Genomic DNA, 23,752 nt, shown 5'->3' on the forward strand with positions numbered 1-23,752 from the left:
ATATGAATTATAATGTAGATATATAAAAAAAAAAAATAATAATAATAATTAAAATTAAAATTCTTCATATCAGCAACAATTAGGCCTACTTCTAGTGAAAATAACCTTTGATGTCAGTAGGTTTCCACTAGTAAAAATGATAAGTCTTAACATCATTACTCATGGAAATACCTATTCTTGATATCAAACATTTTATTTAAACTAGTAAAAGCTGTAATTGTTTATATCTGTATATTTTTATTGTTTATACATTGTCACTAGTAGAATTTCACAATGATCTGTCATTCACTCCGGTTCAAAATGCAATTACAGATATCTATAATTATTTTTTCACTAGTTTAAATTGCTTAGGGTTAGGGTTAGGGTTAGGGTTATTTTTTATATCTGGAAATGGATTTCAGTTATAAAAGAAATGAAAAGTAATTAAAGATATTGCTAGTAAATCTAATTACAACTAGTAATTAGATTTACAAGTTGTAATTGCATTGTTGATATCAGAAAGGACATTTGCAATAGCAACAGTGAAATTATCAATATCAAAAATGATTCATTTAACTAGTAAGAAGTACAGATATCTGTAATTGTGTTTTGAACAGGAGTGAATGACAGATCGTTCTGAAATTCTACTAGTGAAAAAACAGATAGATTGCTTTTTCACCATTTGAAAATAATTTTTTTATATCAAGAATGGGTATTCCCACAAGTACACATTTTTTTACTGAAAAACCTAATTACTGATATCAAAAACTAGCATTTTCGCCAGTAGTTTTTCCATTGCTAATATCAAGTGAAAATGTCATTATAGATTGTGGTGATATGAGCGATGTCTGTGGAGAGCGAGGCCGAGAGAGGAAGAGCGGTAAGGATTGACACCTGTGGGACATCACCCCTAACAGCTGTTTTGTCTTCCTCCTTCACGAAGAGAGCAGAGATCTGTCACATAGATATACTGTACATATTTCATACCCTGTGCATGATTAAATGTGGAAAGGGCTTGCCATACCACTAAATCAAACAGAACAATGTTTTGAAAGCCTCACATAGTCACACTCTTCAGGAAGTCAACCTATTATTGATTAGTTATAGTGGACTCTGCATATTTAACAGGGATATGAGTATTTTAACATTAAAATAAAATTACACATATGACCTCTGAAAAGGAGACCACTGAAAGTTGAGAAAAGGGAAGAGGGTAGCAATTACCGAAAAGCAGAACTGAATCTCGTTGGGTCTCAACTGATTCTGTGAACGTATGGTATGAGGCAATTGAGAAGTTATTCAGTATCTGCATGGATTTCTGTGTTATGTCTGTGAAGATTTGAGAAGCATTTATTTGCGTCTCTTCTATTTTGTGGCTCTTGTCATGAATTGTACATCTCTTCCACTCTCTGCTGTCAGTAATATGTTATGCACTGAGGGTTTGGTGTCTTCAGAAGAGGGAATCCCACAGTGAGTTTGGTGTGAGGGCCTGCAGTCTCCTCCTCTGCATTGCAGTGCCAGGCTTCCCCAGTGCTCCACCTCCTCTCACATGAGCATCTCCCCTGCAGAGTGTGTGTGTGTGTGTGTGTGTATACATACACCTCAAGCAGCACCATACTGCCCCTCACAGAGATGAAATGACACTGCACTTCAGAGTAATCTAAAGAAACCTGTCAAGAACATGTTCAGGTTATATTTTACCCCAAAACCACATGATAGGAATTAAAAATTATATTTTGCTTAAAAGATTCTTTTTTATATTTTACTTAAAGAAATCAATGACTCTGTGTGTGCCTTTGTTTAACAAATGGTTGGTAACTTGCTCTGAGTGATTGTTCGTGAATCGGATTCCACTGGTCGCACTGTATGTTTCACGCTGTAGATTCAAAAGAACCAGTTCACAAGAGTCATTCGTTCAGGAATCAGACTACACTGGTTGTGCTGTGTGTTTCACTCTGTAGATTAAAAAGAACCAGTTCATAAGAGTCATTCGTTCAGGAATCGGATTACACTGGTCACACTGTATATTTCACGCTGTAGATTCAAAAGAACCAGCTCATAAGTGTCATTCGTACAGGAATCAGACTACACTGGTCGTGCTGTAGGTTTCACGCTGAAGATTCTAAAGAACCAATTTATAAGAGTAATTCGTTCAGGAATCATATTACACTGGTTGTGCTGTTTCACGCTGTAGATTAAACATAACTGGCTCATAAGAGTCATTCGTTCAGGAATCAGATTACACTGGTCATGCTGTATGTTTCGTGCTGTAGATTTAAAAGAGCCAGTTCATAAGAGTCATTTGTTCGGGAATCAGACTACACTGGTCACACTGTGTTTCACACTGTAGATTCAAAAGAACTGGCTCAAAAGTGTCATTTGTTCAGGAATCGGATGACAGTTACTGTTATGAAAATCATACAAGCTGGGTTTCCATCCACATTTTTTTTATGCACATTTTGGGATATTGTATTAAAACTGCTGGATGGAAACACTATGATGCAAATAAAATCTCCAAGAAGCGCAACGAAAATTAAACACTCGCTTGAGGTGGAAACGTTTTTTTATGCGATAAGAAGAAATGTGCATAAACTAAGATGGTAACACATTTACTGAATAAACTCCTATTGAATTAATTAGAAATACAATATGTGCAAAGAAAAAGTCATGTGACTAACTAACTTGTTCATAACTGGACTAACCAGCTGACCAATCATCGCATCTGAAACGTTGCTCTGGGTGTCCTGAAAATCCAAAGCCTGCAAAGAGTTTGCTGTGAAATATAAGTCGAAAACAAGCCGAAGCCGAAGAACAGGTTTTGTGACACTTTAAAAAAAAAAAATGTCTTAAAGATCTGCAAGGCAAAGTCATAAGGATGAAGGACCACGCACACACATTGTGCTCTCAGAACTGTGTGACGCGCTTTCGCTCCCAGAAATGAGACAAGTTATTTACAGTGTTTTGTCTGCGTTTTCTAAACCACAAGTATTTTATTAATAAAAGAGTTTCAGTGGCTACAGTTTCCCTGGATGTGCTGATTTTGTTCTTTTGAACACATGGGATGGGAACGCGGCTTTATTTGCACATTGTTTTTGTGCTTTTATCAAATGAAGGGCCTGCAAGGAGACTTCTAAAATGTAGAGAATTCTGCCTAAATCTTTCACTTATAATTAAATAAAAAAATTAATCAAACATACAATATAGAGTGGTCAGTGATAAAGGGAATAAAGGATGCTGGAAAGTATTGAATGTGTTAAAAAATAATGTGTCAGGTTTTTTTTATGAAAGTAATCTTACAGTCACTGAACAGTATAACCTGGTATAACCTCATACTGCTTGTATGTAGTACAATAAGGCATATAATATACAGTATGCAATAATGCTCAAATGAAATAATATAGATGAAGTTAATGTTTAATAAACTTGAGAATTAAAGAGTACAATATCAGTGTTTATTACACGGCTCACTGGAATCCTCGATTCTGATTGGTCAATGGCGCCATCCAGCGGTCAGATATTGCTCTGTAACAACCGCACATCCGGAAATTTAGATGGATCAAACCTCTCATCCGGGTTCTGTGAGCCATCTCTCCTGCTTCTCGGATCACTGTGTGATTTCTACAAGTAAGTTAATAAAATAATTTAAACTCAAATCAATGTTTCATTGCATTTATTTATTTATTTGGTAAGTAGTCTTGTAATAGACTGAATATTGAGAACTCCAATGCAAACCGAAGGTTGATTTCAACTGTTCAGTGATTTCTTTCGTCTCAAATTACATAATTTCAATGCAAATCAAAATGTTATGTCCATGTATTTATTTATTTATTTATTTATTTATTTGGTTAGTAGCCATGTAATGAGGATAATGTAGTCTGTCGGTTGTTATTGCAAAATAAACCCCTTCAGGGTGATACAAGATCCTTCTGCTACGCATCAGGGTCCTGATCACCCTGTCGGGACTTTATTGTGCGATAACAACCGACAGACTGTACATTATCCCTTAAATATCTATTCTCACGATAGATATTACTCTACTGACATGGGTCAGACCCTCAGTCACTTCTCAAAGATTAAATATACACTTGTGACATTTAATAAATATTATATAACATATAATTATAAGAACATCAAATAAAAATCATTAATAACAATTGTAGTATAAAACTAACTAAAGGCATGATAAATAAAAAGGTGGGAATCTTATTTCAACCCCTACACTATCAATTTTTTTGCATTATGGTAATGAGAACTATGGAGAGAAATATGCTTAACTGTCATGGCAATAATTCATATTCCTGAAAAAAATAGGCTTCATGATTTCTTTTTTGCTTTTTGCTTTTTTTTAAAGGTTGTCATGAGATTCACCCTTAAAGGGATAGTTCACCTAAAAATGAAAATTATCTCATCATTTTCTCACCCTTATGCCATTCCAGATGTGTATGACTTTCTTTCTTCAGCAGAACACAAACAAAGATTTATAGAAGAATATTTCAGTTCTGTTGGTCCATACAATGCAAGTGAATGGTGATCAGAACTTTGTAAGTCCAAAAATCACATAAAGGAACATAAAAGTAATCCACAAGACTCCAGTGTTTTAATCCATGTCTTCATAATCAATATAATAGGTTCAAGTCCTTTTATTACTCTAAATCTCCACTTTCACTTTTACATCTGAAAATCACATGTGGTGCCTGTTTAGTTTCACTTTCACATCTTAAAGTGAAAGTGAAAGTGGATGGAAAAGTAGTCTGTCACCATTCACATGCATTGTTTGGACCAACAGAGCTGAGATATTCTAAAAAAAAACCTTTGTTTGTGTTCTGCAGAAGAAAAACAGTCATACACATCTGGGATGGCATGAGGGTGAGTAAACGATTTTTGGGTAAACTATTCCTGTAAGGAACTTCTAGATTTCAACAGTTTTTGGGTAACTTTGGAGATTTGCCCTTTTTTCATAAGAAATGTATGTATAGTTATTAATGCGATATTTTTGAGATATAAAAGGACATGATGCATTATTTAAATCTATAATTGTAAATAAAGAATTTGCAAAGTGAAGCTGTGGTCTAGTAGTTGTCCAGACATGTTGAGCAGTGGCGCTTATATGGGAGATGCAGGTTCAAATCTGGCCAATGTCATTGCCACTTTTCTCTCTCCACATGATTTCCGGTTTCTTTTCTACAGTACCTTCAATAAAAGTGGCAAAAACATAATAATTATTATTATTATTTTATTTATTTTTTTATGTAAAAAAGGGGCCCAAGCTTTGTATTTTATGAATAGCAAATAAAGTGGCACCAAAAGAATTTGGACACTTATGCCAAATGAAAATTCTGCCATTATTTACTCCCTCCAGTGTCATCCAAACCCATATGACTACTTTCTTGTGTGGAACACAAAAAGTGAATTTGCCTGCTTTTTCACTAACAGGAAATGTAAAATGTAAAAAATAGTTGGCAGTATACAGGGAATTTTGTGCATTCAGTAAGTAGTGAGATAGTATTTCATTCAGAACTCAGCTGCAGTCTTCATTTAGAAAAGTATATCTTTTGTTTTATAATTTCCAACCTAACAAACTTTTTTTGTGAAATGTTTTGCTTGAAAAATATGATTGTGATATCTTTTTTTATCTAATGCAATAACATTCAGACATTTCAAAGTGTGACTAAAGTGTCCAAATACCTTTTGGGGCCACTGTATTTGAACCCTTGGGACCTGTAATATTAATTTGTAGTTTATTTTTCACATGTGAAACAGAGGATGGCAGTTTGGCTGACCTCTCTTGACATTCTCTCTAATTTTATATCGGTGAGGTGCTGGCTGTCATGGAAACAGCTTCAGCGAGCGCTCTGATTGGTGGAGAGCGCGGGATCATCCGTTGTTGCTCGCTGAGAGAAGTGCTGAGTGGACCCTCCTGTTCAAGCACCCCCCACCCCTCCCCCCCTCCCGTTCTGCCCCATGGAGTTGATGCTTTTTCTATTGTCCAACAGATTTGTTTTTTTTTCCATCCTGGTTGAACTTTCTAGTGTGACACTAATAAGACCATTAGCATCATATATGTGGCTTAGCAGGGTGCAGGGGGCATATCCTAACAAATGTGTGGAGTCAATTGGTAAGATACACTTTCTGTTTTTCATACGAGTGCATATTAAATAATTTTGTAAAAAAGTATGAAGCTGATGACCAAGATAAACTGGACTGATGTTTTATGCTTAGACAGATCTTCGCATATGTTGCTTATTTATAAAAGTTTGTTGTTGAGATCTGAAGTGGAGAAATGAGTTATGTTCAGTTTTACTGACATTTCATTGAGTGTGTTCGATTATGTTCATTGTTGATGCTCATTGTCCCCACCCATGGGTTTGACTTTACTTTGCTTAAATGAGTTCACATTTACTATACAGTGTGCTGTTCAAAATTGTTCATAATGTTGACAAATTATATATCTTTATAATTTGTCAACATTATTAACTCTTTTTTTGTCTAGACTATATAGTAAATGTGAACTAATTTAAGCAAGTGACATCAGTTCTGGGGGGCGGAGGCATGCACATCAACAGGTTTTAAGATTGTTGTAAAATACTGTAGTGGTTTATAGTCCTATAAGTATTTTGAATGTTGTCTAGGATTTTTTTTTTTTCCCCCAAGTTAATTTACATTGACTTTGAATTTAGTCTTCAAAATTCATTCATAACTGAAATGCAGTCATTCATTATTCAATGAATCATTCATTCAATCATTATTACTGTTTTTGGGCCTACTATTGGTTGGTAGACACTTTGGCAAAAAAAAAAAAAAAAAAAAACACTTTTAACAGTATAATGTGGTTAACTGATCTCCCAGGCGAAGTCACTCTGTTTTGATGGTATAAGAGGGGTTTTTTGGGCACAGCTGGTCAGGCTGGGAGACCTTCTAGCTGACCAGCTAAACACCAGCTTGGCCAGGCTAGGAGAACAAATAGACCAGCCAGGACCAGAAAACCACCTTAGGCTGGTTAAAACATTTTTATTCAGCAGGGTTTTGCTTTTAAAAAAAAATACAAATCTCCGGTGTAGATATGCAGCTTGGGCCTCTTGGTAGTGCTAAACTGCTAAAGTTACCAAAAAAAAAAAAAAACATTTTTAGACTAGAAACTCATTCTAAAGTGACATTCAGTTTAAAAAACTGAACTCTAGAGTAAAAAGTGGATATACTTGGATATGACAGTTGTACAGTTAATACTGTATGTGTGTGGGTAACAACGAAAAGGTCTTCGTCCTGGAGCTGAAAACATATGTAGAAGGATGATAAAGTAAAACTTGGCAACAAAGGTCACAAGAAGTTCAGCTATACCTCTTCATACTTCCCAACTGTGGAGTACCATACTTTTGGGGCACCTTGGTGATAGTGAAGCTGCTAATTTGGCATATTAGAACATATTAGCAAAAACTAAAAGCAAAAATACCAAAATCAATGTACCTAAAAATTTTTACACACATCAGCGAGATTCTTCAAGGAGAAATACTGTCCTGAAATCAGTTCCAGCTCCTGAAGGGTGGAATTAGATGAAGAAAACAAGAGGAAAACAAGGCAGTGAAACAAACAATGTTGCTGTCACCACATTTATCATCAAGCCCCACTGGGGGACACAACAATGGCTTCAGCAAGGCCGTAATGTGTCTAAACGTTGCTAGATCTCTCTCTGGCCCATTGGCTCATGCTCAACCAGCAAAAGTTGAAACAATTGAAGTTTTTTATTTTCCAATGAGCTCAGCAGTCAGACATGCAAACAGTCGGACTTGAATATAAAAGCTTGGGTGCTTATACTGTCAGCTATTACCCCAGAATGTGACTGTGTTTGATGTGTGAACGTGCTGGTATTCAGGAAGCTAGAATTGTTGCTATGGTGGTTCGGTGAGGAGTGTTACTGATTGAGGTACTGTTCTGATGTTCTCAGTAGAATTTTTGGTGCCTGTATCCATAGAAATTGTGTGCAGAGAGACAGACGAATCGGTCTGATTTTGTCTGTTCTGAAGAGATAATGGAAATTTCGCAGAAATCGAAATCTAAAGACCTTTTTCGCTTTTTCCACACTGTTATGTGCAAAATCTTTGGAATGGATTTGATCATGGAGCTGAGAGTGCTACACTCCTATCGAGAACAACAGTGCCATCTTAGTTCAGGAAATAATTTTTCCCATTCATTTTTTTCTATTGTGGTTTCATAAAATCCTGATAGGTGGATCCTTTCCCTCCAGGATTCACAGGTAATGTAGTTCTTCACCTGAAATTCTGCTAATAAAGGAATGTTCCGGGTTCAATACAAGTTAATATCAATCGACAGCATTTGTGGCATAATGTTGATTACCACAAAAATGTATTTCAACTCGTTCCTCTTTTTCTAAAAAAAAAAAAAAAAAAAAGGCAAAAATCGAGGTTACAATGAGACACTTACAATGGAAGTGAATGGGGCCACTTTTAAGAGGGTTTAAAGGCAGAAAGGTGAATCTCATAAATTTATAAAAGCACTTTCATTAATTCATCTGTTAAAAATCATGTATTAATTGAGCTGTAAAGTTGTTTACATAGTCATTTTAAGGTTTTAGGGTTTGTTGACATTACATCGTCATAGTAATGCAGTTGTAAAATTATCTATAACTTTACACAGATGCAGTTAGTAAGTGATTTTATCACATTAAAATCATGTTTGCACACATATTGTTTACATCTTGTGACTATACTTTTGAAACAGTGAGTATTTTAATGTTCAAAAATTTTTTGATTTTTTTTAATTCACTTCCATTGTAAGTGTCTCACTGCAACCTAGATTATTGCTTTTTTTTTTAAAGAAAAGTAGCAATGAGTTGAATAAAATTTTTGTGGTGATCAACATTATGCCACAAATGCTGTCGACTGAGCTTAACTTGTATTGAACCCGGAATATTCCTTTAAACACGTTTTTTAGAAAATTAAGTTGAAATAACAAAGACTGATGGCTTCAACTGAAGCATATTGACAACCTCTGAACTCAAGTTCAGTCTGCCTTTAAAGGTTTATAAGTTATCATTAAAAATAAATTCACTTATGGAGAAAATGAATGGGATTTTTACCTCCGGAACCAGACTGTTACAGTCTATTGGTAGCTGAGACAAATATTAAATTTGCCAAACAATTTCATAAACCATGCAAGCAGGCAAGGTGTAGAACATTTTGTAAAAGTTGTGGATTTGAATTCCTTGGAATAATGAGGAATTTAGGGCCAGGTTACCATGTTACAAGGTCAACAGTGTGTGATCTTTTATGAAGTCTGGCTATGGAGTTTCCAAATGTTTTTAATTGAAGTGTAGTTTACATGAAATATGGTGTGAAATACTGTACTATACTCAATGTAAAACAATTTTAAACAGCATTTTGCTAATTCTTTTATAAACATTATACAGGCAGCTTTTATAAGTTCATATTAATTGAGACTAAATGGAATAGTCGTACTATAACTATCCATTTGTCAAACCATAGGACCATTTAAAATGAACTAGTTAAGGCAAAAAGTGATTGAAATTGGTGAAAAATTTAAAACTTGATGATCATCTAAGATATACCCTTTCCTTTATACATTCTCATAAATTCTAATGTCAATCAACAATCCTGATGACGAAAACGCCTTATGTGTAAACGACCCAAAATACTTTATTATGCCTTCTATTAATGTATAAGCATAAATTTGGGAAACAAAGGAAAAAAATGCGTAAAACGGTGTATAGGCAATTACATTCTGCCAAAATCATTTAAATAAAATGTTCTGAGCAGATCAGAGCATCAATAATCTGGTCTTCATCATATATATATATATATATATATATATATATATATACTGTATACAGTGCCATATACATATATTGGCATTGTGACATTATTTTAGTGAAAATTACGCGCAGCCCCCCCCCCCCAATTCTAATTAGTGTAATGGAAAATACTGTCATTACTGTAATACAGTAATGAATCTCATCCTGTCTAGACACAATTATATTTATTAAAATCAGCATAAATTCAATTCAGGACAACAAACACTACCATGATGTACAGTATACTTGCAGTTGTACTTTACATATGCACTGTAAATTTTTTATGTTATTTTTCATATTACCGTACTGAGAATGAGATTTTTTTTTCCATTCCAGTAACTCGTCATGACCATATCTCCTCAAAATCTCTTTTACTACCAAATAATACTATGATCTATAAATACTTTACTATTTAAACAACATATTAATATTGTTTGACATTACAGTAATGAGAATAATTGTTTTGGTTTTTTAGTTTTTTTTGCATTACGGTAATGAAAATTTGGGTGGAAAATATGCTAGATTTTGATGAGAAATTCTTAAAGATTCAAAAAGATTTACATTTTTATTTTATTTTTTCAGACAAAAACACCTGGGTTTTTTTCTCTTTTGATTTTAGGGTGAAATATGACCTGAACATTTCTTGACAGTTTTTGCAAGATCTTGCTTCCACAAATTTTAAACTAGAAATATGAATTTTTATCCAATCACATTTATTAAAATCAAAATAAATGTAATTCAGTACAACTGCCAGAATGTATACTTAAAATTGTATTTTAAAAGCTGAGAATACAGTTCAAGTATTATTTTACACTACTGTACTGAGAATTAGATTTTTTTTTTTTTTTTTTTTTTTGCCATTGCAGTAACTTGTCATATCCTCAAAATCTCTTTTTTACTACCAAAAGCTACCATGATTTGTAAGTACTTTATTATTTAAAAAAAATATCAATATTTATTTTTCACATTATGGTAATGAGAATTTGGTAGGGAAATATACTTAATTTTATAGAATATAATGCGAATGTCTAATGATTGTAAAATAAGGCTTAATTTACTTCATACAAAAACAATCTTTTATTTTTCTCTTGAAGAGAAAGATCTTTCTTTCATAAAACTTAAGCAAAAAAAATCACTTTTTATTAAAAAAAAAAATGTTTATGGGAATAAAAAGTTGCTTATCTGAATGTTAAAGAATAATCCCACATTTCTGTAATAACATATTACTATAACAAACTGTAGTAAGTTTAAGAGTTCTCAAGTCCATCTGAACTTTCTGTTGTGAAAAAGACATTGAAGGCAATGTCACAACCCAGTTTCTACAACTAAAATAAACATAATTTGATAGTAGAAAACTGATCAAGTCCTTGGCAATACTTTATTGTTTGACATACCAACTCAGGTAAAAATACTCTGGGAAAATCTATTAATTTGACGTTAGTCTCTTGACCATTAAACCAGTTTGGACTTATGACGCTCCATTTGAAGCAGTAAAATAAATACAAATGCATTGAATTTTAAAGAAAGGATGAATAATGATTTGGGTACAAGCACAGATATGTTTTAGATTACAGCATCAATAACCATTAGGTGTAAGTGATGTAAACACATTGGACTCATGGGTTCTGGTGCGTTCCAGGTTTCCCAAGGGGACGCTACTCAGAAGCTGGCTCACCAAGTCCCGACCCAGACTGCTGCTACTCATCGCCGGCTTGAAGAGACCGCAGGTCACCCTCATGCGGAGGAAAAGGATGAAACGCACAAAAGTAGCAAAGGCCACGTAAGCGGTAAATATGGTTATTGTTGCATGTCAGTGTGAGCTCTCAAACTGCACATCCATCAAATATTCTTCTGTCTTTCTCTAATGATGCCCATGACACAGCAGCTCAAATTTAGGCATTACAGCAATACTTTGTTGTTAATTTAACTGGATTTTGATTGTGTTGTGCATCATGAAATTTTAATGAAGTGAGTATGAAATCCATGAAATGCATATGCTGTTGGTTTAAACAGAAGATTAGTTGACTTGATAGGGGAATATGAGGGCAACATTTGACACTCAAAACTGTGATTGAAAAACTGTTGATGAATAATTATTAAATCTGTTGAACCATTTTTTTTTTATATAGCTATGCACCAGGCACTTTCCTCGAATAAGGTCCATTTTGATGTCCCATAACTTCTTTTAAAACATCAGAGCCACAAATACCTTTTTTTGAGAATTATTAGATTTGATAAACTATAAATTAACATAAAGTAACGTAGCATGAAAACTAGCTAGTTGTAAAGATCGTAAATGTCTGTATAATATGATTATTTAGGCCTGCCCCACCTCTTGACATTTTTGACTGTATCCAACCATTAAAATCATACAATAATGTCATTATAATCTGTTGAATTAATATTCAGTTGATTGTAGTGAAAACCTTATTTAAATTATCGAAATTTTTATTAAGCAAAAGCAGAATGTTAGCTACGTCCCACATTTGGCATGCATGCTTTTCCCCATATTGAACATTCAACATAGTCCAATGACAGTTATTTGTACAAATATAATTCGTATAAGATGGAAAAGTCATAGAGTTTCGTACAAAGTCTAATAACAACTCATAATAATTTGTACGAGACGACGAAATCATAAGATATTGTACAGAGACTCACAAAAGCTCTTAATAATTTGTGTGAGATGGTTTAATCGTAAAATATCATACAAAGTCTAATAACAACTCATAATAATTTGTACGAGACGATGAAATCATAAGATGTACAGAGACTCATGAAAGCTCTTAATAATTTGTGAGAGATGGTTTAATCGTAAAATATCATACAAAGACTCATGACAACGCGTAATCATTTGTACAAGATGATGAAATCATAAGATATCTTACAAAGTCTCATGAAAACTCGTAATAATTTGTACGAGATGACAAAATCATAAGATATCTTACAAAGTCTCATGAAAACTCGTAATAATTTGTATGAGATGACAAAATCATAAGATATCGTACAAAGTCTCATGAAAACTCATAATAATTCGTACGAGATGACAAAATCATAAGATATCGTACAAAGTCTCAAGAAAACTCATAATAATTCGTACGAGATGACAAAATCATAAGATATCGTACAAAGTCTCATGAAAACTCGTAATAATTTGTACGAGATGACAAAATCATAAGATATCGTACAAAGTCTCAAGAAAACTCATAATAATTCGTACGAGATGACAAAATCATAAGATATCGTACAAAGTCTCATGAAAACTCGTAATAATTCGTACGAGATGGCGAAATTAGAATATATCATACAAAGTCTTATGAAAACTCATAATAATTTGTATGTGACGGCAAAATCATAAGATATCGTACCGAGTCATGACAACTCGTAATAATTTGCACGAGATGGCAAAATCATAAGATATTGTACCGAGTCATGACAACTCATAATAATTAATACAAGATGACAATATCATAAGATATCATACAGTCTCATGACAACTCATAATAATTTGTACGAGATGACGAAATCATAAGACATCGTACAAAGTCTCATGAAAACCCATGAATGAGTTTGAATTAGATGACAAAATAATAAGATTTCGTACAGAGACTCATGAAAACTTGTAATAATTCATACGAGATGGCGAAATTAAAATATATCGTACAACTACCACCCCTGGAGTTCGCTAGTTCGTTGTTCGAATCCCAGGGCATGCTGAGTGACTCCAGCCAGGTCTCCTAAGCAACCAAATTGGCCCAGTTGCTAGGGAGGGTAGAGTCACATGGGGTAACCTCCTCGTGGTCGCTATAATGTGGTTTGTTCTCGGTGGGGCGCATGGTGAATTGAGCGTGGTTGCCGCGGTGGATGGCGTGAAGCCTCCACATGCGCTATGTCTCCGTGGCAACGCGCTCAACAAGCCACGTGATAAGATGCGCGGGTTGATGTTCTCAGACACGGAGGCAACTGGGATTCGTCCTCCACCACCCGGACTGAGGCGAATCACTATGCGACCACGAGGACTTAGAGCGCATTGGGAATTGGGCATTCCAAATTGGGAGAAAAAGGGGAAAAATCCCCCCCCCCAAAAAAAATAAATATATCGTACAAAGTCTCATGAAAACTCGTAATAATGAGTACGAGATGAAGAAGTCTTAAAATACTATAAAGTCTCATGACAACTAATCATGAGATTATGATGTAATAATTTGTACGAGATGGCAAAATCGTAAAATATCATACGAAGTCTCAGGACATTACAGAAGATATTGTACAATATCTTGAGAGTACATATTATTACAAGTTGGTATGTGACTATGTTGGACATACTGTATATCAGTCATTTATATTGCAAACTGGAATGAGTAACAATTTGTTAACTGATGCTTCCTTTATTAGACTAAAGATAGTTATTTATTAGACTTTTTCCACATTTTGTTATGTTACAGCCTTATTCCAAAATGGATTAAATTCATTATTTTCCTCAAAATTCTACAAACAATACTCCATAATGACAACATGAAAGAAGTTTGTTTGAAATCTTTGCAAATTTATAAAATAAATAAATAAATAAATAAAAATCACATGTACATAAGTATTCACAGCCTTTGCTCAATACTTTGTTGAAGCACCTTTGGCACCAATTACAGCCTCAAGTCTTTTTGAGTATGATGCTACAAGCTTGGCACACCTATTTTTGGGCAGTTTCTCCCATTCTTCTTTGAAGGACCTCTCAAGCTCCATCAGGTTGGATGGGGAGCGTCGGTGCACAGCCATTTTCAGATCTCTCCAGAGATGTTCAATCAGGTTCATGTCTGGGCTCTGGCTGGGCCACTCAAGGACATTCACAGTGTTGTCCCGTAGCCACTCCTTTGTTATCTTGGCTGTGTGCTTAGGGTCGTTGTCCTGTTGGAAGATGAACCTTTGCCCCAGTCTGAGGTCCAGAGCGCTCTGGAGCAGGTTTTCATCAAGGATGTCTCTGTACATTGCTGCATTCATCTTTCCCTCGATCCTGACTAGTCTCCCAGTTCCTGCCGCTGAAAAACATCCCCACAGCATGATGCTGCCACCACCATGCTTCACTGTAGGGATGATATTGGTCAGGTGATGAGCGGTGCCTGGTTTCCTCCAGACATGAAGCTTGCCATTCAGGCCAAAGAGTTCAATCTTTGTTTCTCATGGTCTGAGAGTCCTTAAGGTGTCTTTTGGCAAACTCCAGGTGGGATGTCATGTGCCTTTTACTGAGGAGTGGCTTCCGTCTGGCCACTCTACCATACAGGCATGATTGGTGGAGTGCTGCAGAGATGGTTGCTCTTCTGGAAGGTTCTCCTCTCTCCACACAGAAACGCTGGAGCTCTGTCAGAGTGACCATCGGGTTCTTGGTCACCTCCCTGACTAAGGCCCTTCTCCCCCGATCACTCAGTTTGGCCAGGCGGCCAGCTCTAGGAAGAGTCCTGGTGGTTCCAAACTTCTTCCATTTACGGATGATGGAGGCCACTGTGCTCATTGGGACCTTCAATGCTGCAGAAATATTTCTGTACCCTTCCCCAGATCTGTGCCTCGATACAATCCTGTCTCGGAGGTCTACAGACAATTCCTTGGACTTCATGGCTTGGTTTGTGCTCTGACATGCACGGTTAACCGTGGGACCTTATATAGACAGGTGTGTGCCTTTCCAAATCATGTCCAATCAACTGAATTTACCACAGGTGGACTCCAATCAAGTTGTAGAAACATCTCAAGGATGATCAGTGGAAACAGGATGCACCTGAGCTCAATTTTGAGTGTCATGGCAAAGGCTGTGAATACTTATGTACATGTGATTTTTTTTCGTTTTTTATTTTTAATAAATTTGCAAAGATTTCAAACAAACTTCTTTCACATTGTCATTATGAGGTATTGTTTGTAGAATTTTGAGTAAAATAATGAATTTAATCCATTTTGGAATAAGGCTGTAACATAACAAAATGTGGAAAAAGTGAAGCGCTGTGAATACTTTCCGGATGCACTGTAGGAGGCTAGTGAAAATTTGATAACTGCATTTTATCGATTTAAAACTTCTGTTTGTTGATTGGTTGGTCTGGAAATTAAAAATGGGAATAAAAGTTGTACCGCAACATTGTCTCAACAAATTATAATAAGTCATACTAATTCGTATGAGATTCCAAAATTGCAAGATAGCCCATCGTAGCGCATTGTTGGTCCGTTCATTTTTCTAAATGGCTGAAAAATAAATATGTAAAAAATAAAATTACGACTTCTCATGAGATCGGGTTGAGATAATATCATTCTATTTTCTCAATTGCTACACAAATTTTTGTGTTGAATCTTAACCTGTTGATGCTAATGCCTCACATGCATTAACTTCTGTTGCAGAACCTGCAGTCGAATGCCACATTTCACCTAAGTTGTTGACACAGACAGAGACCCCACCTGTTGCAGAAATGGAAGCAAATCAAGACACAGAGAAACCACATTACCCATATCTACCAAACTTACAAACTAAATGCCCAAGTGAATCCAGAAGGGGTTCAGAGTGTGCTGTGAAAATGAGGGATCTCCCACAAAGATCCAGACCCCCTGACTAAAATCTGGAGCATCACATTGACATTTGTTCATCCTTCTCTCAAATACACATCTGTCATGCTTCATTACACTACACAGCGTGTCACAGTACATGATTGCTATCATTACTCCTTTAAGTGCCTTTGGTTGACAGTGATTTTACTGTGTTCTGTGGTCAGGATTTCAGGGATTTTTATTTTTGATACCAAATGATGTGTGAGTGGAAAAAGAAAAAAAGAAAAAAAAAAAAGAAAAAAAGATGTATAGATACCATAAGCTAGTAACTAGCACACCAGCAGGTTTTACATACTGTTGATCTGATCAGACTGACCTTTACTTTGTCCTTAAGAGTAAAACAATTCTTGTAAATGTCAATATCAAATTAAAACAACCTTCACTAATATTTTATATCACACTACAAACATGCATTTCTTGACCCCTTTAAAATGTAACCAACATAAAAAAAAAAATAAAAAAAAAATACTTTTAAGAATGTAAAAACAAATTTTGAAGACATTATTTGACATTATTCATGTTAATAATTTATTGTTTTTTTCTGAAGATGTCTACAGAGTAATAATTAACATTTTAATAAAGAAACATTTTGCACTAATTGTTAACGTGAATCTCACATAACCTATTAAGGTCCTGGTCATATTTCAATATTGAAAGAAAAAACTAAGAAATTATATTTTCCATAAAGAAAATTAAGCCTACTTTTAGGACCATTAGCATTTTTCCATAACAAAGCAACAGTAAAATTTTACAGTAAAATTACTGTAATACAATTATTAAGGCAGTACAACAAATACAACTGATATAAATGCTTTCAAATGTATATTGTATAACGGTAATAAGAATTGTTTTTTTCTCTTTGCACTACGGTAAAAACAATTTAGGGGAATATGTGTTTGTCATGAAAATAATGTTACAATGCAAAGATAAAAAATCATAATATTCTTCAAAATCAGCATCACCTTCTTTATATATAATATAATATTTATTTCACCCCAAAATCTAAATAAAAACTAATGTTTTACTGTAAAAGTACTGTAATACAATGATTGTTTTGAAGGTAGTACAACAAATACTACTGTGAGGTATAAACATTTTAAAATTTAAATAATATACACATTTTTTTTATTTAATAATAATAATTTATTTATTGCATTGCAGTAATGACAATTAGACTCTGTACAAAACCTCCAGCAACAAGCTGCAGCACGAGTCACAAAATATATGCTTGCACAGTTTGAAAATGTACTAAATTATATTCTCTTCAATTAATTTTGTCTTTTATGTTCATATTGTCTTTTACCTTTGGTTACTCTGTCAAAGCAGACACAGATTTGTTTGAAGAATCACATACGTTTAATTTCAGATCATTTTAGCTTCTACTCAATGAATAAACAAGGTAACACTTTATATAAAGTCGTTCCATTTGTCCTTTGTTATACATGCGTAGTAACAAGATGAAGAAGATTAAGTACATTTATAAAATCATAAAATAAAAAATTTGCCATTTCATAAAAAAAACTAAAAAAACTAAATGCTTTATCATTTATCTTTTTCAATATATACAGATATTATCAAAATTACCTGTGCAAATCAAACCACTTATTTAAGCCTGCCTATTCCACATTTGCATAGCAAATTAATAGTAAATTAAACATCTAAAACTAACCACTTAATATAAAGTGTGACCAATGCATGCTTGTGCACCGCAAAAAGCTTGTATGTTCAGATCAAAATGTCTATTGTGTATGAATATTTTCACTTCGCATTGTAATAAGATGCCCTTCGTCAAGCACCTCGGAACACACGGACAGTCCAGCTAAGCGTCTCTTTTTTCTTTAAGTTGTGGTTATAACAGTGCTGGTTAGAAACTATCTCTAAGGTTAATCTCTAAGCAGGAAGTTAATGAACTTTAGATTTGCCACTTTTCAACCTGTGTGATTCAGATTCATGCATAATTGATGAAACCCATCAAGGAAGAAATGCATAGAAATCCTACGGCATAAGAAAGTAAACATGGGCAGGTTCGACGTAAAATATATTGACTTTTTTACTAATTCATTTCCAGGTGTTCTTTGAAAAGATTCTTAGTTCTAAGAAAGTTTTTTTTTTTTTTTTTTTTTTGAGAACAGTGTATTGTACCGTGTCCTAACCAGATGCAATTCGACAAGTTTCCAATGATTTTATTGAACAAATGTATCTGTCCAGACTAAATGTGAAATTATGTGTCCTGTTACTGGATATAACTTTAAACAGATTAGGGATTGGCCCCATTCACTTCCACTGTAAGTCCTCACAGTAACCGCTTTTTTGCATAAACGAGGGAGCAGTCATAATTTTTTGTTGTAATCAACATCATGCCACAAATGCTGTTAATTGAGCTTAACCCGGAACAGTCCTTTAACATGGAAGAGGAAGCTTTATCTGGTTAGGACAGCTGATTTACATGCAACACACTGGTGGATCTTGAGTTATTTTGATGTGAATTTCTGCTGGATAAGTTTATATGTGTAGAGTTGCTGTTCAGAGACGGACGGCTGAAGGCCTGACAGAGCCTGCCTGAAGTCTTCTGAACACAAAGTGAGAGCGCTGACCTCTGAATCCACACCTGCAGGAGAGAAAGAGAAAACAAAATGAAGGGAAGACTGAATGACAGTAGACAGGTTGTCAAGATATTGAGAAAGAGCCAGAGAGACAAATGAATAAAGAACAGAAAGAGTTAAGACAGAAACATACTCTACACAAGTATGCAGACGCACTTTCATGCTCCCACTTTGTCTAGCATTGAAATTGTTTAGTTGTTTGCAGGTAACCTAGTTTTACTGCAGTGCTATGAGAGTTTCCTCACTGAAACCCTCCTCCTCCTCAGCACCACTGGTCTAAATTCAGGAGGATTGTATGTACAGTATGTCTACTTGTGCAGCAGCTGCAGCATGTCTTAGATGCTATACACAGCATGAATAAGGATATTCTTAGATATTCACTTCTCATATTCATTATAAAACTTTACATTTACTGTAATTCAGAGTCATTACTGAATTAACTTAAACTGATGAGACCAACCAGATTCTGCTCAAATTGGTGCTCCACCATGTCAGTAAAGAAAACTGACTGTAAAATACAGCAGTTTATGCTAATATACACAACAAATGCTGAGAATGCACCATGCGCACCACCATTGCTTTGTGAATTGTGCGCTGACAAATTTCGGAAAACAACGACGCATGAGATTGAGCTTGCATAGCATCTGTGTTTATACACTTACGGAGAGTATGTTTCAGACTGTAGAGAGTGTGGGAATATGCCTGATGGCACACATGGGTTTCATGCATAAAATGTAATGCTTTAATTTCTATCCTGGTTTAATAACATCTTCAACTTCTCATATTATAACAAATAAAGATCTCAGCTTTATCATTTTTAACTGCAGACACACTGTTTTGATATCAGTTTATACTGTGTGTGTGTATATATATATATATATATATTGCTAAATATTTGCACTGAAGTAAACTGTTTGTGGATATTAATGAAATTAGTTGATTTTATAAAAAAAAAATCAACTTCATTTAGCTCCCCTTTAAAGTGAACTGTACTGAAGTTGAACTATCCGAAGGTGCTATCATTTTTGAGTATGATGTCTTTTTCATGCATATTTTGTTTTGGGGTCATTTTTTGTAAAACTTGCATAATTGCAACACTGGGCATTTAGGGTGGCAAAATTCCAGCACTCCTTTTTAAAAGTAAAGCAGAAGTTTTGAATTCACAACAAATTCAACACAAAGTATTTGAAAAATAATTTATTACAAGCAATAATGGTAAATTCAGTTAAGAATTTGACTATTTATAACTAATGAGGACTACTGATGTTGATGATATAATCAAAAGAATAAAAGAAAATGCCCACACCTATGTTTAGCAGTATTTTAGTAGTAGTTCCTTACAGTAACTGTAAGTGCATAAGTTTGCATCTGCCTTGAAAATAACTGAATTTAAACAAATTGTCCCATTCAAAAATGTATCTCCCCTTGGTTCTTAATATAGTGTGTTGCCTTCTTGAGCATCAATTAATGTTTGCACCTTTTTGTAATATTTGTGTATGAGTCCCTCGATTGTGCTAATTGTCAAAAGCTGGATCTCAAATTTATGAAAGCTCTTATTTTTGATAGACGTAATAATTTTTTCAATCAGAAAACATGTTGGGAATTAAGAAAAAACATTATTGGTCAAATACTTGGAAAAGTGAGAGACCGTTTGGCTCTGAGCTTGGTTCTTTTAAAGAGGACTTAAATGTAAAAAGTGTCAGCTCTTAAATGAAACCTTGTGATAGTGCAGCCATAATATTAATACTGTCAGACAGTCAAACACTCTTATACTCTTGTGCACTGAAGAGAAGATGATTGTGGCCTTTTCCTCTGACATTTACCATTTAGTTTGACATGTTTAGTCACTACTGCATTACATAATCTTGCCTAATCTCTGAAGATACTGATTCTACATCTATAGAGGCAGTTCATCCTTTAAATGTTTATTTTCCTTTGGGGATTCACACTATTTGCATTGTGATTAAGTATAACGGACCTTCATTGATGCACAAGATCTTCCTCTTGATGGCACACATCATGGCATCTGAGCAGAGCGCGTACAGATCGGCTCCCGTCAGCTGTGGCGGGCAGCACTCCACAACCTCTGACAAATTCACGCTGGGATCCACTTTAAACCTGCAACCACCAGCGCACCACAGAGTCAATACCAATGACACAATGAACCATTGAGAAAGGTTTGAACCTTATGATGTACACACTCACTTGCGTAATATTGCCTTGAGCACCTGCAGCTGTGACTCTCTGTCTTCACTGATGCCAACATACACCAATTTATCAAATCTGGAAAACAAAAAACATTGCAAATTGGCAACAAGAAAAGAGAACTGTTGTAAATATAAAGCGTTTAACCCTCCTATTCTGTAAAAGAAGGGCAGCTTTCCTATTCTCAGTCATTTTTGACCGGAAACAGTACAGGTGTAAAGTTTTTTTTTTTTTTTTTTTTTTAAGAAATGATCACATTTCTTCTTCTCTTAAGTAAAAACAATACAATTATGCACTTCTTTTGGGATTTTATGATTTTATATCTTATTTACATATGAATTTCTTGATTTCACCATTTATTTACATTTGCAAATAAGCAAATTTACATCACTTCAAAACAGTAAAAACCTTCACTTCTATAAGTTGAAACATGAAGAAAACCTGAGAATGCATCATGTATTGGGGGCAGATTACTGCCATCTGGTGATAAAAGAAATGTTATCATGTCATGTCATGTTATAACAATAATAGTCAGTAGATGGCAGACACCTACTGTGCAGTAATTCAAAATTTTATCACAATTTATGCATTTGGATATACATTTAAACATGATCAAACTACTATTTGTTAATTATATTATTATATTATTAAGTTTAGCATTTTATTATTTTTTTTTTACTGTTCTGAAGTGTCAGTTTTTGCAATAATGTCACATCATGCTTACAGTCAAACCTGACCTGGTGTTACAAAGAGAAGACAATAATCATTTTGTTACCAATCATTTATCTCAAACATTAAAATGTAATAAAGTAAATTAATAGGAATGTCAAGAAATATGTGTGTATGTTTTGTACTCTTCATGTTTTAGAGCCTTACCCCTTTATTTCTGTGTGTGTTTGTTCTGCATTGTGGCTGATTTATATATAGTTTTTGATCCCAAAAAAAAAAAAAAAAAACCTGTTTTTTAGTCTTTCCCATTCATTTCCTAAGGTCGGACAAATTTGACCACAAATAGCAAGGGTGTCACTTTTTTATATACATTTGAAGTCAGAAGTTTACATACACTTAGGTTGAAGTCATTAAAACTCATTTTTTAACCACTCCACAGATTTAATATTAGCAAACTTGACAAGTCATTTAGGACATCTACTTTGTGCATGACAAGTAATTTTTCCAACAACTGTTTACAGACAGACTGTTTCACTTTTAATTGACTATATCATAATTCCAGTGGGTCAGAAGTTTACATACACTAAGTTAACTGTGCCTTTAAGCAGCTTGGAAAATTCCAGAAAATGATGTCAAGCCTTTAGACAATTAGCTTCTGTTAAGAGGTGTACTGAACTGGAGATGTTCCTGTGGATGTATTTTAAAGCCTACCTTCAAACTCAGTGCCTCTTTGCTTGACATCATGGGAAAATCAAAAGAAATCAGCCAAGACCTCAGAAAAAAATTGTGGGCCTCCACAAGTCTGGTTCATACTTTGGAGCAATTTCCAAATGTCTGAAGGTACCATGTTCATCTGTACAAACAATAGTATGCAAGTCTCCTAGAGATGGACGTAGTTTGGTGCGAAAAGTGCAAATAAATCCCAGAACAAGAGCAAAGGACCTTGTGAAGATGCTGGAGGAAACAAGTAGACAAGTATCTATATCCACAGTAAAATGTGTCCTATATCGACATAGCCTGAAAGGCTGCTCAGCAAGGAAGAAGCCACTGCTCCAAAACTGCCATAAAAAAAGCCAGACTACAGTTCGTAAGTGCACATGGAGACAGAGATCTTACTTTTTGGAGAAATGTCCTCTGGTCTGATAAAAAAAATGCCCATAATGACCATAGTTATGTTTGGAAGAAAAAGGGTGAGGCTTGCAAGCAAAAGAACACCATCCCAACCGTAAAGCTGGGGGTGGTAGCATCATGTTGTGGGGGTGCTTTGCTGCAGGAGGGACTGGTGCACTTCACAAAATAGATGGCATCATGAGGAAGGAAAATTATGTGGATATATTGAAGCAACATCTCAAGACATCAGCCAGGAAGTTAAAGCTCTGTCGCAAATGGGTCTTCCAAATGGACAATGATCCCAAGCATACCTCCAAAGCTGTGGAAAAATGGCTTAAGGACAACATAGTCAAGGTATTGGAGCGGCCATCACAAAGCCCTAACCTCAATCCGACTGAAAATGTGTGGGCAGAACTGAAAAAGCATGTGCGAGCAAGGAGGCCTACAAACCTGACACAGTTACACCAGTTCTGTCTGGAGGAATGGGCCAAAATTCCAGCAACTTATTGTGAGAAGCTTGTAGAAGGCAACCCAAAATATTTGACCCAAGTTAAACAATTTAAAGGAAATGCTACCAAATACTAACAAAGTGTATGTAAACTTCTGACTCACTGGGAATGTGATGAAAGAAATAAAAGCTGAAATAAATCATTCTCTCTACTATTATTCTGAAATTTCACATTCTTAAAATAAAGTAGCTAACTGACCTAAGACAGGGAATGTTTTCTACAATTAAATGAGTTTAAAAACTGAGTTTAAATGTATTTGGCTAAGGTGTATATAAACC

The 23,752-nt window shown here is 34.8% G+C and overlaps 1 protein-coding gene and 1 long non-coding RNA gene across 2 annotated transcripts in view; one reads left to right on the plus strand and one right to left on the minus strand.

Moving 5' to 3' along the window:
* The first annotated feature begins 7,759 nt into the window (after positions 1 to 7,759).
* Positions 7,760 to 17,797, plus strand: LOC127438752 (uncharacterized). Its single transcript, XR_007896809.1, has 3 exons — positions 7,760 to 7,897; positions 11,442 to 11,589; positions 16,175 to 17,797. It is a non-coding gene; the product is annotated as an uncharacterized LOC127438752 (long non-coding RNA).
* A 778-nt stretch (positions 17,798 to 18,575) lies between these two features.
* Positions 18,576 to 23,752, minus strand: part of pex6 (peroxisomal biogenesis factor 6) — a 31,872-nt gene continuing 26,695 nt past the window's right edge. The window contains exons 15-17 of the mRNA XM_051694412.1: positions 21,187 to 21,264; positions 20,960 to 21,099; positions 18,576 to 18,986 (exon numbers count right to left, since the gene is read on the minus strand). Of these exons, the coding sequence (XP_051550372.1) occupies positions 18,850 to 18,986; positions 20,960 to 21,099; positions 21,187 to 21,264 (355 nt within the window). The 3' untranslated portion in view covers positions 18,576 to 18,849. The remainder of the gene's footprint in view (positions 18,987 to 20,959; positions 21,100 to 21,186; positions 21,265 to 23,752) is intronic.

This window comes from Myxocyprinus asiaticus, chromosome 50 (genome assembly GCF_019703515.2).
Source record: "Myxocyprinus asiaticus isolate MX2 ecotype Aquarium Trade chromosome 50, UBuf_Myxa_2, whole genome shotgun sequence".
In the NCBI taxonomy this organism is placed as follows: domain Eukaryota; kingdom Metazoa; phylum Chordata; class Actinopteri; order Cypriniformes; family Catostomidae; genus Myxocyprinus; species Myxocyprinus asiaticus.